Source organism: Takifugu rubripes, chromosome 1, assembly GCF_901000725.2.
Source record: "Takifugu rubripes chromosome 1, fTakRub1.2, whole genome shotgun sequence".
Lineage (NCBI taxonomy): Eukaryota > Metazoa > Chordata > Actinopteri > Tetraodontiformes > Tetraodontidae > Takifugu > Takifugu rubripes.
Genome location: NC_042285.1, coordinates 10603321 through 10617302, shown reverse-complemented (window position 1 = coordinate 10617302; position 13982 = coordinate 10603321). Strand labels below are relative to the sequence as shown.

At 40.0% G+C, this 13982-nt stretch overlaps 1 protein-coding gene across 3 annotated transcripts in view; it reads left to right on the top strand.

Moving 5' to 3' along the window:
- The window catches only part of trrap (transformation/transcription domain-associated protein), a 57995-nt gene that overhangs the window by 29220 nt on the left and 14793 nt on the right, over window positions 1-13982 (top strand). For all 3 annotated transcript variants that reach the window (XM_011604540.2, XM_011604545.2, XM_003961496.3), the window contains 16 exons: window positions 389-588; window positions 854-975; window positions 1859-2072; window positions 2220-2399; window positions 2677-2823; window positions 3075-3194; window positions 4268-4555; window positions 4785-4922; window positions 5111-5223; window positions 5786-5921; window positions 7702-7893; window positions 9543-9738; window positions 10295-10413; window positions 10525-10671; window positions 11387-11487; window positions 13202-13403. In XM_011604540.2, coding sequence (XP_011602842.1) covers window positions 389-588; window positions 854-975; window positions 1859-2072; window positions 2220-2399; window positions 2677-2823; window positions 3075-3194; window positions 4268-4555; window positions 4785-4922; window positions 5111-5223; window positions 5786-5921; window positions 7702-7893; window positions 9543-9738; window positions 10295-10413; window positions 10525-10671; window positions 11387-11487; window positions 13202-13403 — 2615 coding nt within the window. The remainder of the gene's footprint in view (window positions 1-388; window positions 589-853; window positions 976-1858; window positions 2073-2219; window positions 2400-2676; window positions 2824-3074; window positions 3195-4267; window positions 4556-4784; window positions 4923-5110; window positions 5224-5785; window positions 5922-7701; window positions 7894-9542; window positions 9739-10294; window positions 10414-10524; window positions 10672-11386; window positions 11488-13201; window positions 13404-13982) is intronic.

The following is a 13982-nucleotide window of genomic DNA, read 5'->3' as shown; positions in this document are numbered from 1 at the left end:
ACTGGAAATTGCAGACAGTTTCCCGTCCACTAGGCACACTTATATACATACTGTGGGGAAGACTTGGCCTCTAAAGATTGCACACGTCTCATTAGTCTGCTATAAATTTAACTGAAATTGCATCCATGAATGGAAGTGTATTTTTTTTTTTAATGACTGATAATTGGCAGTGTGACCTTAAGATGGGTGTTTAATTCTTTATAGGAAAATATAGAGCAAAATAACCATAACAATCATTAGTGTTAATTTAATTGTTCACCAGTAAATATTTTAAAAGAAACCTATTTGCAAATGAATGCTAAAAAGTGCTAATTGAAGTCATTATCATGTTTCATTTTTGTTTTTATTTAGCTTTTTGCTTCTACTGACAATTTCTATCTGTTTTCAGTGACAAGTGAATTGATAATGTTGAGTCTGGACCTGGTGAAGACACGCTTGTCTGTCATGAGCATGGAGATGAGGAAGAACTTCATCCAGGTCATCCTCACCTCACTGATCGAGAAATCACCCGACCCTAAAATCCTCCGAGCTGTTGTGAAAATAGTAGAAGAGTGGGTGAAAAACAACTCTCCAATGGCTGCCAACCAGGTATAGCCATACTTCATATAGAAAGTGTTCAAAGTTCTATATTATATGCATAGAGACACAAACAGCATGTTACACAAAAGATAAGGCTTTATTCAAAGAGCTGAATCAATTTTGTACTATGTATTATGTAATTTGTAATTTTAGAACCCAAGCAGATAATTGACTCACAATCAGAATGAACCATTTTACTTTTTATTTTCTTAAAATGTTTCTATCAATTAATTTCAGTTTTTTTATTTCATTGCTAAACATTTCCACCTTCCAGACCCCTAACCTACGTGAGAAGTCCATTTTGCTGGTAAAGATGATGACCTATATAGAGAAACGTTTTCCAGATGAACTTGAGCTAAACGCCCAATTCTTGGAGCTCGTTAATTACGTCTACAGGTAATTACTGTCATTCATCACGTGGGCAAATACCCGTGCCACCAACACCATGCCACACTTGCATTCATCTTACATGGTGGGATGAAGGTCGGGGCTTTTAGGTGAAGGAAAAGAATGGTGTGGGTCATTGAAAGAAAAATGAGAACAGGCTTTTGAGGTTCTCAGAGTTACCAAGGTGCCATTCTTTTTGCTATGAGGATCATAAGAATGGGGGAGTAAATAAGAGGGAGGGGATAAGCGGAAGCTCGTTGAAAGGATGAAGACAACTAGTCTAGTTGGACTGTTGGTATTTTAAAATGTTAGGATAATATGTGCAAAAGAGGACAGAAAGCAGTGATAGAGAGATCATTTGCCAGGGTCTTTTTCAGGGGTACAACAGTGTCAGGACACACAGCAGGTGGAAGCCCAGAGGGCAGACTCTCTCTGTGCCGGCTATTCATCAAACCACAGCCCTCTTTATCTTCAGTCTTACACACACACATATTTAATCAGCCAAAGCCACTAGGTCCAACAATGTGATGACGGCCTAGTTGTAGTTGCAATGACATCTCTCTCACTTTATTTCCTTCTTCCCTCTGTGGGAAGTAAACATACTTTTGCCCAAGAATTTCTGTTGTACAGTTTTAGTCATTCTACCTCTTCTAACAACATCAGTAACTGCAAAGAACCACCAGATATCTGAAGTGTTCCAGCAATGACCAATGCAACAACAATGGCTCCACATAAATTTCCTTAAAGACACAAGCGTAATGAGATGAATGTTTCTTGACTATTGCGTTGAGACAGGTTAATCTGCGAATGGGTTGTGAAAGTGAAAATAAATGATTCGTTATATTTCTGTGGGCACATGTCTTGACATTGAAAGTAGTTTTTCATCTTGTAGAGATGAGAGCCTTTCAGGAAGCGACATCACATCCAAATTGGAGCCAGCCTTCCTCTCAGGCCTTCGCTGTTCTCAGCCACACATCAGAGCAAAGTTCTTTGAGGTGTTTGATGCCTCCATGAAACGGAAAGTTTATGAGAGGCTTCTGTATGTCTCCTGCTCTCAGAACTGGGAGGCCATGGGAAACCACTTCTGGATCAAGCAGTGCATTGAGGTGAGTTGACTACTGGGTCTTTAGATATAGGACAGCCATAAAACAAGATTAATCATTTCAGATGTTAGAGCACACTAAGAGATTAATGCACAATGAGAAGTCCCACCATTTGCTGTTAATAGTCTTTGTGTTGTCATCACTCCTAAGCTGTTGCTGGCAGTGTGTGAGCGACACACCGTCATTAGCACCAGCTGCCAGGGATCTATGCTGCCTTCTATTACCAACGTCATCAACCTGGCTGACAGCCATGACCGTGCTGCCTTCGCCATGGCAACACACATCAAACAGGAGCCTCGAGAGAGAGAGAGCAATGAGACCAAGGAAGAGGTGACACACTCTGATACGCACACACTAAAGACTTGGCTCGATCCATAAATAAACATATTTATTGAATCAGAGCGATGCAACAGTTCTGAGAAAAGATTGAACTGCTTCTTCCTTTGGCATTTTACGGAAGTGTCTGCTTTAATTCGTCACACATTCCACACCTGATAATGGTTAACTTTCTAAAGTACTGCTTCAAAACAACTTTCGTCCATTATGAGAACTATATGTATGATGAAGCTTTTCTGAAAGATGAGTTATTGTTTCGTGTGTGCAACAGGAGGTGGAGATAGACATAGAGTTGGCGCCAGGTGATCAGACTGCTATCCCCAAAAGTAAGGAGCAGGCTGAGAGAGATGCTGGCAATCAACTGCACATGCTGACAAACCGTCATGACAAGTTTCTGGACTCACTACGAGAGGTCAAGGTAAAGTTACAAATGAATCCAGCACGTATTCATTAAGCTGAGAGTAAAGCCTCGCGTGCATAAAAGGAATGTTGCATTAAAGGCATTTTTTCTGACAATTAATTAAATTACCTGACATTTCCTGTTGGGGAAATGACATGAAATTTAACTATAAATCAGAATTGAACTTGTTCCCTAATATCATGAACGCCAAGACCACTGCTGGAATGGTACTAAATCAGCAGCTGACATTTCTTTGTGTTCTGGGTTAGACGGGGGCGCTTCTAAATGCCCTGGTCCAGCTTTGTCATATCTCCACGCCGCTTGCTGAGAGAACCTGGGTTCAGCTGTTCCCTCGCCTTTGGAAGATTCTAACTGACAGGCAGCAGCATGTAAGTATGAGATGCACAGGTTAACCTTTTTTATAGATGTAGTTAAAGTCTCTGTACATTTGCACTGTCACAATCATCATCACTCATCTCATTATTAAAATGTGACGCTCGTGTCTCACAGTATCCATAATCATCAAATTCCAAACAACATTTAATGTAATTTTACTTTTTTATAATGGAAGAAAGAAAGAAAATCCTGCATGACATTGACTACCGGTACTTTGTGTTTATCTTTTATCCATAAAATAAGTATTTTTTCAACATTTGATACACATTTTCCAGATTTTACACAAAAATGTCTGCCCCAAGTTCTATTTGTGTTGAGCCAAAAGAAGGGACAGCCAAGTTCAGAGCTGCTCTCATCTCAGGAAAAATACATCATGTATAACTGAATTCCGGGGGCTGTAATGAGTTTAATGAACTAGATAAATATAGAGCATTTTAAGGCTCATTAAGAGGCTTTGATTTGTGATTTGAAAGCTCTTAACAAATGACAGGCATGAAATCACAAATATGCCACATGTTTATTCTGATGCCTGCTTCATCTCTTAATTTCAAGCCACATTTTACAATTTATAGGAAAGATAATTGGTGCTAGGTCTGAATCTGTAGGCTTATTAAATAGGATTGATAGATATCATTATCTCTCTTTTTTTGGTAGGAATTTATGTTCACAAATCAGTCTTCCCCACCACAGGGCTAATTAAAGTGACCATCAAGACATTAATTATTCCATTTTGTCACATGCAGTGACAATTATATTCATTACTAGTGTATCATTTATTGCTGAACCTCTGTCAGTCAGGATTATCAGAGCAGTCACTCCATGGTCAAGATAAAAATTGCTTATGTCATTGACATTGACAATAACAGCAATAGATGCATTCCGATTTCTTTCATCAGTCCAGTAGAAATTATTATTCACTATCTTGTGCAGGACATGGAGATGTAATGGAGATAATGGGCGCAGCATCATGAAGTGTGTTTGAATGGTGGCTTCACTATGTTGTATAAGTGCACTAGCAGTGAAGCACAAGTCTGTAGTTGTAGTGAGCCCTCTATTCCCTCTTCAGGCTTTGTCTGGAGAACTGAGTCCTTTCCTGTGCAGTGGCAGCCATCAGGCCCAGAGGGACTGCCAGCCTAGTGCCCTGAACTGTTTTGTGGAGGCCATGTCCCAGTGTGTCCCTCCAATTCCTATCCGTCCTTGTGTGCTGAAGTACTTGGGAAAGACACACAACCTCTGGCTACGCTCCACTTTAATGCTGGAACAGCAGGCTTTTGAGAAGGGTCTCAGCCTGCACAGCAAACCCAAACAGAGCACAGAGTTCTACGAACAAGAGAGCATCACACCACCGCAGCAGGTACGGTACTGAAATGTCACTTAGCAAAAAGTGTGGTTATTAATTCCATTTTCATAAGCAAAGGAAGGAATATTTTGATATACAGGTTTTTTTTTTGTTTTTTTTTTAAACTGCGCCATTTTCTTCCTTTTGCCTTTTTCTATTAATGTACAAATATATTTACAGGCTTCTTAGCCATCCTTCCATAGACGTTTAAACATTTGTACTTTTCCTATAATTCTCTAATTAGGAGATTTTGGACTCTCTTGCGGAGCTGTATTCTCTACTCCAAGAGGAGGATATGTGGGCTGGCCTGTGGCAGAAACGATGCAAGTTTCCAGAGACTGCCACAGCCATCGCATATGAGCAGCATGGCTTCTTTGAACAGGTAATGAAAGCAATGAACACTGTCGCTGCGTCTTGTAAACACATTGTGTTAAATGCTGCACACTGATGGGTGAGCTTGATAACTTTATATTGGGACAACCTTGCTGTATCTAGAACTGAACCTGAGGGCTAGCACTGTCTTCTTATTGGCTTGGCTCACCTTCTAAACAATTTGTGTGTCATGTTTAGGCCCAGGAAACATATGAGAAGGCAATGGACAAGGCTCGAAAAGAACATGAGAGGAGCAATGTCTCTCCAGGCATCTTTCCAGAATACCAGTTGTGGGAGGACCACTGGATTCGGTAAGACTATTAAAGGGGAATGCGGGCAGATATTGGATAGTGGAGCTTAAGTTTAAGGCATTTGGTGTATTTTATATTAATCAATCATTAATTTAGGTATAGAGATTCAATCTAGTATTACACAATTATGTACTTGTGATAAAACCATTTAATAGACTTACATGACTTGATGAAACTTCATGTGCATTTGCTATTGAATTTGACTTGGGCATATAGGCAATAAGACCAAATATTTCTGTTTTGGTAAAAGCATTATTGTAATATACATTAGTGTTTGCATACAGTGTTTGAAAAAACACTCATGACCTACTAGATATGTTTGACTCCTAAATTCTCCAAGCATTATATTTAAAGAGAAAGTTATAACTCCAGATGGAATATTAAAAAGACAAAATGATAAAACTATCTTTTCCTCAGTAATGACTCCTAATGACTTACTGTGAATTGGACTAATTAAAAGGCTGCATTTTATGGCTGAACTTTAATTACCTCAGCTGTGGCACATTTAACAGCACAATATTTAAATTGCCTAAACTTTTAAATCGCTCTTCTCCGTGTCCAGCTGTTCTAAGGAACTGAACCAGTGGGAGCCATTGACAGAATATGCCCAATCTAAAGGCCACTCAAACCCATACCTCATGCTGGAATGTGCATGGAGGGTTTCAAATTGGGCTTCTATGAAGGAATCGCTGGTCCAGGTATGGAGCTTAAACTTGTTTTGTAAAAATATATTCACGTGAGGAATTCTACACATGGACAGACACCTACATGCTGCAATTTTCCCCCCAGGTGTCATTCCCTATGCTCGAAACTTGTGAATCCACTTCATGTATTTGCCTTTTCCGGTGCAGTGCTGTCACTCTGGTACCTGGTGTAAAGTGAATTAACTTGATATTTCGACATTCTTCAGGGGTCTATACCCACAGAGAGAATGTGAAAACGGGCCATAAAGCGTTTGAAATGCAGCTCTACTATTAGTGACTTAAAACAAAGTGCCGACGGGCAGCAAACGTGTGATAGCACGTGACATATGACAAATGTTTTGGCTTTGCTCTTTCAAGGGGACTTGGTACCTATCTATCGAGTCCTGAGACACCTAATTAAATTGTCTGGGTAGCAACACTAACTTTGCTTTATCCCTTCCTGTGCTTTTTCTTTCTTTCTTCCTCAATGTAATTATATACCACTCTTTTCATTCCTCCAACTGCTGGTTTTTCTTTGTGTTTTGTTTGAACCAACTTTCTTTTTTCCCACCGAGCATGCGGCCATCCTTGCCCTGCATCTCTGGTTGTAGCAACAAATATTGGCGACAGCTGTGTGCTTGAATAATTACCACAGCATCTGCTGCGGGGTGATTTGTTTTATGGTGGAGGAGAGCAACGGGCTTTCAGCTGCCTGTCGGCCTAGTGCTCACCACCTCAGAGGCCAACTCCAAATGTCTCCACTTTCAATTAAAGGCAGCTTTTGATAAGGGCGGCTCTGTCTCGAGGATACTCATCAGGTGTCACCCCTGATGGTGCACTTTGACCGATAACTCTAATTTTCATTCAGCATCAAAAAGAAGTTAGACAAATACACTCATTCACATCCTCGTTCACTCTTGATTCTTGATCTTTTTCTCATTATCTTTTTCCCCACTTATAAACTCGCAGTGACAGGATGGATACAGCAGACTTCCCCAAGGCTATTACTTGTATTAATGCACATACCGATTTAATCAATTGTGCGGCCTTTTCCTCTGCCGTGACTCGTGCCAACCTTGTCAGGTTGATTAGTCATTGTTAGACACGTCCTGCTGAAATTATTCCTAAAATTAAGTGTGAACAGGCCTTTTGTACATTTACCAAGATACTGAATAATGCAAGGAAAGTGTAGATTGCCCTTTTCCCTCAGATGTTATATTTAATTAAAAGTGGTGGCATTTGTTATTAGCAGCACTGGGATGAACATTAGAAAACAGAATGCCATGAATGTCAGATGGATATCTGTTCCCAAAGAATGTGGACGCAGTTCCAGAAATATTATAGCTGCAGCTCATTGCTTTAGGCAGCCATATGTTCCCAAATGAAAACTGGAGAACAGTGCTAATTTTCATGCACAAATCTAATTTGTAAAATTTAGACTTTAACATCAATCCATTTAAAATTTCCATCAGCTGTGTCAATATTTTGGTTCTTCCGTCAGATTTTGATGGGAAAATATTGGATTTGAGATATAATTTACATACAAGCAAAGCTGATTTCATGGAGTAATGAGACAATAAGATCCTTTGTAAAGCCATTGTTGTGACTGGGCTCCTGTACCTGCTGATGCAGCCTGTTTTAATTATGCAGTTTGCCTCAATTGGTGTTTTCTTTTTTTTTTTTTTTTTTTACATTGATATAAAATTATTTAGCTAGCTAAAAACAGTTACTAATTGCATAAAAGACATATAAATGGGTGGTTAAATACAGAACTATAATTTCTTTCACCCTTCAGGTGGAATTGAGCTGTCCTAAGGAGATGGCATGGAAGGTGAATATGCACCGTGGCTACCTTGCTATCTGTCACCCAGAGGAGCAGCAGCTTAATTTCATAGAGCGGCTGGTGGAGATGGCCTCCAGCCTGGCCATCCGTGAGTGGAGGAGGTTACCACATATTGTTTCCCACGTGCACACGCCACTGCTACAGGTCAGTAACACAAATCCATTCTTATCCCTGTCCGGTCAATGCAAAAGTGGTCAAATCAGTCAGGTGGCTGTGATAAATACCTTAAGAAATCATTGGTAGCCCTGGGACGCTGTGTTATTGATAACAGTTTCCACCTGGACATTTTTTTTCTATTACCTCCAAAAGCTTGCGATATGCATGGGTAAAGTTTACAAAGGAAAACGAAATTTGAATTTAAAAAATGTAGATGACCAAAATGAGTTGGACACAAGGAGAAAGGCAGGGAAGAACAACAGGGGAGACAGAGTTTAGAAAGGCTGTAATTACTTCCCCACCATCAGATACCATTTGATTAAATACCTGCAGCAGAATTACATTTACATGATGAATGGGGTGGTCTGAATGAAGGTTAGACATGGACCATCAGCTGATATTAACAGCTAATTGTGAAAAGTATTGTACTGCCTATTTTGTTGTGGAAGATTTAATTTTGGACTAGGGTCAAGTTTTCAGCACTGCTCTGATGCGCTTCATTTATCTCTTTAAAATAAAATTGGTTGACTTTATTATTGTGGGCATGTGTTGGAAATAATGCTTTGGTGTGTGTGTTTGTATATATGCATCCCAGGGAAGAGCTGGAACAAACCTGTTTGTTTCTCCATTGCAACATTTAATAATTACCTTTCTGCATTTGTACCTCATATTTTTAACTTCACAAATCTCTGAAACAAAAGCCAAATGTTTTCAAATTCAGGGAGAGTTATGATTCATTTTTATCTGCTCCCCATCATCTGCAGGCTCTTGGGTTTAAATGGCCACCCATGGTTATCACCCTTGTTATTGATTATGAGAAGTGGCATTAATATTGATTGATGAGTTTTTATAGTGGAGTGATTGATTGTCCTGAAACTGCTTTGTGAAGATGTAATCAATTATTTCTTTTCCCACTAAGTGGAATGAGATGGAGGCTCTCATGTCCTCTTTCTGCATTTTTTTTCTCATCTCCTTGTTCTTATTTTCACTTTCCATTACATTATTCACATTTTTTCTAAGCTCTTATAACAGTTTTCTTCCGGTAAATATTCAGAAACGACTAGAAAGAGTTCAAAAGCTAGCAGTAATGTGGTTGATGAGGCTGAGAGATGGTAGAAAGGTTTTTTTTTTTTTTTTATGGCAGAACTGCAAAGGTAGATGTCCTCAAGATAAATGTGCTTGGTCACATTGATCCATCTTATTTCTGGAGGCTTTCAAGCCTTTGGATTGTTGAGTGAGTCATTGACCCAGAGGATGGCCAGAGCATCAGCTTTTCTTGTCTATTCTCGCAATGCCCTAATAGTCTTATTCTTTTGCCTTTGTTGTCCTTGTTTTTTTTCGTAGCTATTAAGATTTTTGATCTGGTTGCTTTTGTTTCATACCAGTACAAACCACTTTTCTGGGTGATCACCTTGTCCCATATTCCACCTGTTTCCCAAAATTTCAATGTTCATTTTTAAATAAAGCCTCTCTCCAATGTTTCATACCAATTTATACACTCTGTATTTAATGTTTTTAAACTTTAACCATTGCACAATTCCCAGAGCATCAGTAATTGATAGAAGAAGAACCAGAATATGTAAGACCAAAGATTGTGCACAAGATGTAAGAGATTAAAAGAAAGATGTCTCCCACAGGCGGCTCAACAAATCATTGAGCTTCAAGAGGCAGCCCAGATTAATGCAGGGCTTCAGCCAGCTAACCTGGGCCGTAACACCAGCCTGCACGACATGAAGACTGTAGTGAAAACCTGGAGGAATCGACTACCGATTGTTTCTGATGACCTCTCCCACTGGAGTAGTATCTTCATGTGGCGGCAGCACCACTACCAAGGTACAGACCCTCCTACAATAGTTGACCCAAAATTAAAACCTGTTTTTTAACTATTGTTTTTAAACTCTCACCAATGGCCGACGACCACTTGGTGGTGGTGGGGGGGCTGCAGTACAGATAGAAACTCCTTTTGCACATGTGTTCTTATTTAGAGCAGATTCTATCCAGACATATGTAATCAATGTCTGACATAGAGCAGCTTTTTATTTTGGAGTGCATGTGTGAATGGGGCTGTATTCATACATATTAATTTTAGCATTACCAGTTTCACTCCCGCAGTGGCCTTAAAACCATTGGGAGGGGTAGCCACTACAAAATATAACATTTCAAGATACTTCATGAGCTTCCGCTGAAAAAGCACAGGTTCTGCACTTTTCAAACCAACTAAATTGCCATGCTTTTTTTTTCCATAAGGAAATCTCAAATGTTTGTTGTAGTCCTTAATATTTTTCTTTTCCTCATAACTTGGAATGTTCCCATTCATAGTTTTTCATACTTCTTACTGGCTGTTATAGGTGGAAAATCCTGTTATTTACAGTTTTGTCTCCATTTACAGCCATAGTGACAGCATATGAAACAAATACACAGCATGATCCAAACAACAACAATGCCATGCTGGGAGTCCATGCCTCAGCTTCTGCAATCATCCAATATGGCAAGATTGGACGCAAGCAGGTCAGGATTTTGGCTTTTACTGCAATATTCAACAATGCAAATTTCCACAGTAATTGCTTTTCCAGGTTTGTTCACTTTTTGGTCTGTTAAACTGTAATTGTCTTTTTTCAGGGTTTGGTGAACGTAGCTTTAGACATCCTCAGTCGAATTCATACCATCCCCACGGTACCTATTGTGGACTGCTTTCAGAAGATCAGACAGCAAGTCAAATGTTATCTTCAGCTAGCTGGTGTCATGGGCAAGAATGAGTGCATGCAGGTAAGATTTGTTATTTTTGTATCACATTTCTTTTGTTTATGTCATTTGTTTATATCTGTGAAGGTTCTCAGTCATCCATCTCATGGTAATTCTGGTTAGTAGAATATATCTTTTATATTTTTGCAAAACCTTTCTGTAGAAACAGAAAGTAATCTAAATATATGTAATGAATTAAACGGTATAAGTATGTTGCGGTTTACTTCTTAAAATGATCAGTTTTGATGCAAAGATGCTTATGCTTCTCTTAATTGTAACTGGAGTCATTTTCAGTGCTAGTCTGGGTGGGAAAATTAGGAGGAAGATGTGTTTGGAATAGCTGTGTGACTTAAAAAGTGTAACTCAATTAGGTCACGCTTAAACCCACGGAGCACTCTGATTAATAGAATAGTTTCAGAGCACCACAAGTCATACTACTAGTAGACGATTTTCTTTCTTTCTCTATTCTATCTCATCTTCCTTGGCTCCCTCCTTGTCTCTCTCCTGCCACACATCGTTTGTCACAGCAGTACTTTGGAGACACCTAATCAGAGGCTCGCCATAATGGAAGTTTAGTTCCCTCAACACTTCTTTTCTTAGTTCTTAATGAACATAGGGTAGTTTGTTTTTCCACACAAGATTATGGGCCTGTCTGAAAGAGAGGATCTTGGTATCTATAATGGTTTCTTTGTTGCAGTTCTTTCAGTTAAACCAGTGGTGTTTACTTCCTGTCTGTTAGGGGTTGGAGGTGATTGAGTCAACAAACCTGAAGTACTTTACCAAAGAGATGACAGCTGAGTTCTACGCTCTAAAGGGGATGTTCCTGGCTCAGATCAACAAGTAAGTCCTCCAGTGCCCTGTCACTAGACTGTACCCTTCCCCCCCCTTTCTCCACCTGTTCCTTCTGTTCTACTCATTATGTCCTCGGACAATGAAAATGGTGCCTTAATATCATGGATGCTTTATTCCATTAGGGCACAGTCACCATATTTATTCAGCTTTTCCTGTTTCAAGATTTTATAAGTTAAGATCATGTCAGCAGTTTACCATGTGACACCTCAGAGATTAATACATATTTGTGTTATCAGGTTGTATAAATGTCAGAAGGGTGAGCTTGCTAATGGATCAGCAATCCACACTTTTTATCCCTGTTTGAGACCATCTTGGCACCCCAGTTTCCTCCAAGCTTGATGAGACATGCCATCCTGAGGGGTGAAAAGACGAATTATGGAGCGCTTATTAAAAGTATATGCTGTTCAATAATTAACTTTAGGCAATTTACAGGAATCTTTGGGATCAGCAGAACTTGGCTTCCACTTCTGCAGGGTTTATTGCAATCATTAAGTTCTCCCTGCACCAGGAGAGAATTAGCAGCAGAGTGGGGGTAGGGACTTGAGAGCTCGTGTGTGTGTGTGTGTGTGTGTGTGTGTGTGTGTGTGTGTGTGTGTGTGTGTGTGTGTGTGTGTGTGTGTGTGTGTGTGTGTGTGTAAAACCACACAAGCTAAGGATTTTGGCATCATTCAATTAAAAGGGTGTCAAAGATTTGACAGTCTGCTGGGTGCGTGTGCTCCTGTTGAGCAGGGTAGTTGAAACTGTTAATGTACTTTAACACTGTTTAAGTGATTGAGGCAACCCCATTAAGTATTACTGGATGGTCTTCGACTCCGACTCCCACAGCAATCAAACTTCCATTTCTCAATAGCATGCCAAAATGCCTTTTATAATAATGCATTTAAATTGATTGGCTTGGGAGACATTTCGGTGTAAGTAAGTACGGGAGTAGTTTTGGAAGCACTACTGTAAAATGGAGGCTCTTTTCCCAACTGTATATCAGTGAGGCATTTTCATTGACAGACATGTCTCCTTTTCTTGACGGCAGGGTAGTGAATCTGAGATCCCTCAGATCCCTCTTTATCAAATGAAAGCTGAAAGGTGTGTGAAAATTATTCAGTGTGTGCCAACGGGCGGATAAAAGCAGCTTGACGTGGTGAAAACAGCTGATGATTTAGAATATGTTTCCCTGTCAGCAGAAATACTCCAATCAGAGAAGTGTGTGGAGGGAAGGGGTCCCCAGAATGCATTTTCCTGCTCTATAATCATTTCCCAATGATGCATTTTAAACATTACCTGTGTAGTAAAAGGTAAAGGTTTCTAAAGGCCTGTTTATGCATGTTCGGCTGCAAATTTACAATTGCCTGCAAAGTCAAAATTGGTGTGTTAAAAATTACGACTTGCCATTGTGGACCTTACCTTGTTCATGGGAACCAGCAGGACATCAATTAAAACAAGATGAGTTAAACTCATTTATAGCAAAAAAGAGAACCCTTAGTGACTTTAATATATTGTTGAGGAGAGAAAGCTTTGAAGATTATAGCTATGATATATTGCGCTTATTTATGTGTAGTACATAATTCACAATCTCATCACAGTAATCTCTTCCATACTTCCTCACCTGTCTCCTAATGTTTTACATACAGCCTCTCCTTTCTTCCTACCTATGTGTAATCTTCCTCTCCACTTTCTAACCTTTTTTGTTTTGCTTCTTGTGTTCCAGGTCAGAGGAAGCCAACAAGGCCTTTTCAGCTGCAGTGCAGATGCATGATGTCCTGGTAAAAGCTTGGGCCATGTGGGGTGACTACCTTGAGAACATCTTTGTAAAGGACCGCCAACTGCACTTGGGAGTTTCAGCCATTACCTGTTACCTCCATGCCTGTCGCCATCAGAATGAGAGCAAGTCCCGCAAATACCTCGCCAAGGTGAATATGAACATGGAAGGAAAACATATTTTGTGTCAGAGTACCGGTAATAAGGAATAGTAAGTGTCAATGGTTTGCTCTGAAATAAGCCTGTCAGCTACTCATTCGTGTTTTTATTTTTTATTATTATTTATTTTTAAATATTCCCTTATGCCCTGACCCCAGCCAACGCATGTATATTATTGAGGCTTCCCTCTCCCCTTCTAAGACTCCGTCACAGTTGCACACAGAAACCAGTAATTTGATTGATTATAGTCTTGTGGAAGACAGTGTTGCTTCCCAGAGCAGATCAATAGTGGAGTGAAGGCCATCTTCTTGCACAGGTTAACCGACTAATGGTCTCCCTGATGCTCTAATCTCACGACCCTCTATATGGACCGACTTCCCTGTAACAGTCAGAACTCTGCTGGCATCCATGCCAATTGACTAAGGCCTGTGTGGGAGGTGAGGAGATGGAATGCTAACGAGCATCCTACACCTCCCCCAACAAACCACCTTCTTCTCCCGGTCAGCACAGGCAATAATGCTAGAGACACTGCGCTGCCTTAGGTCAGGCAGGTAGGTCAGTAGAAGCATCAA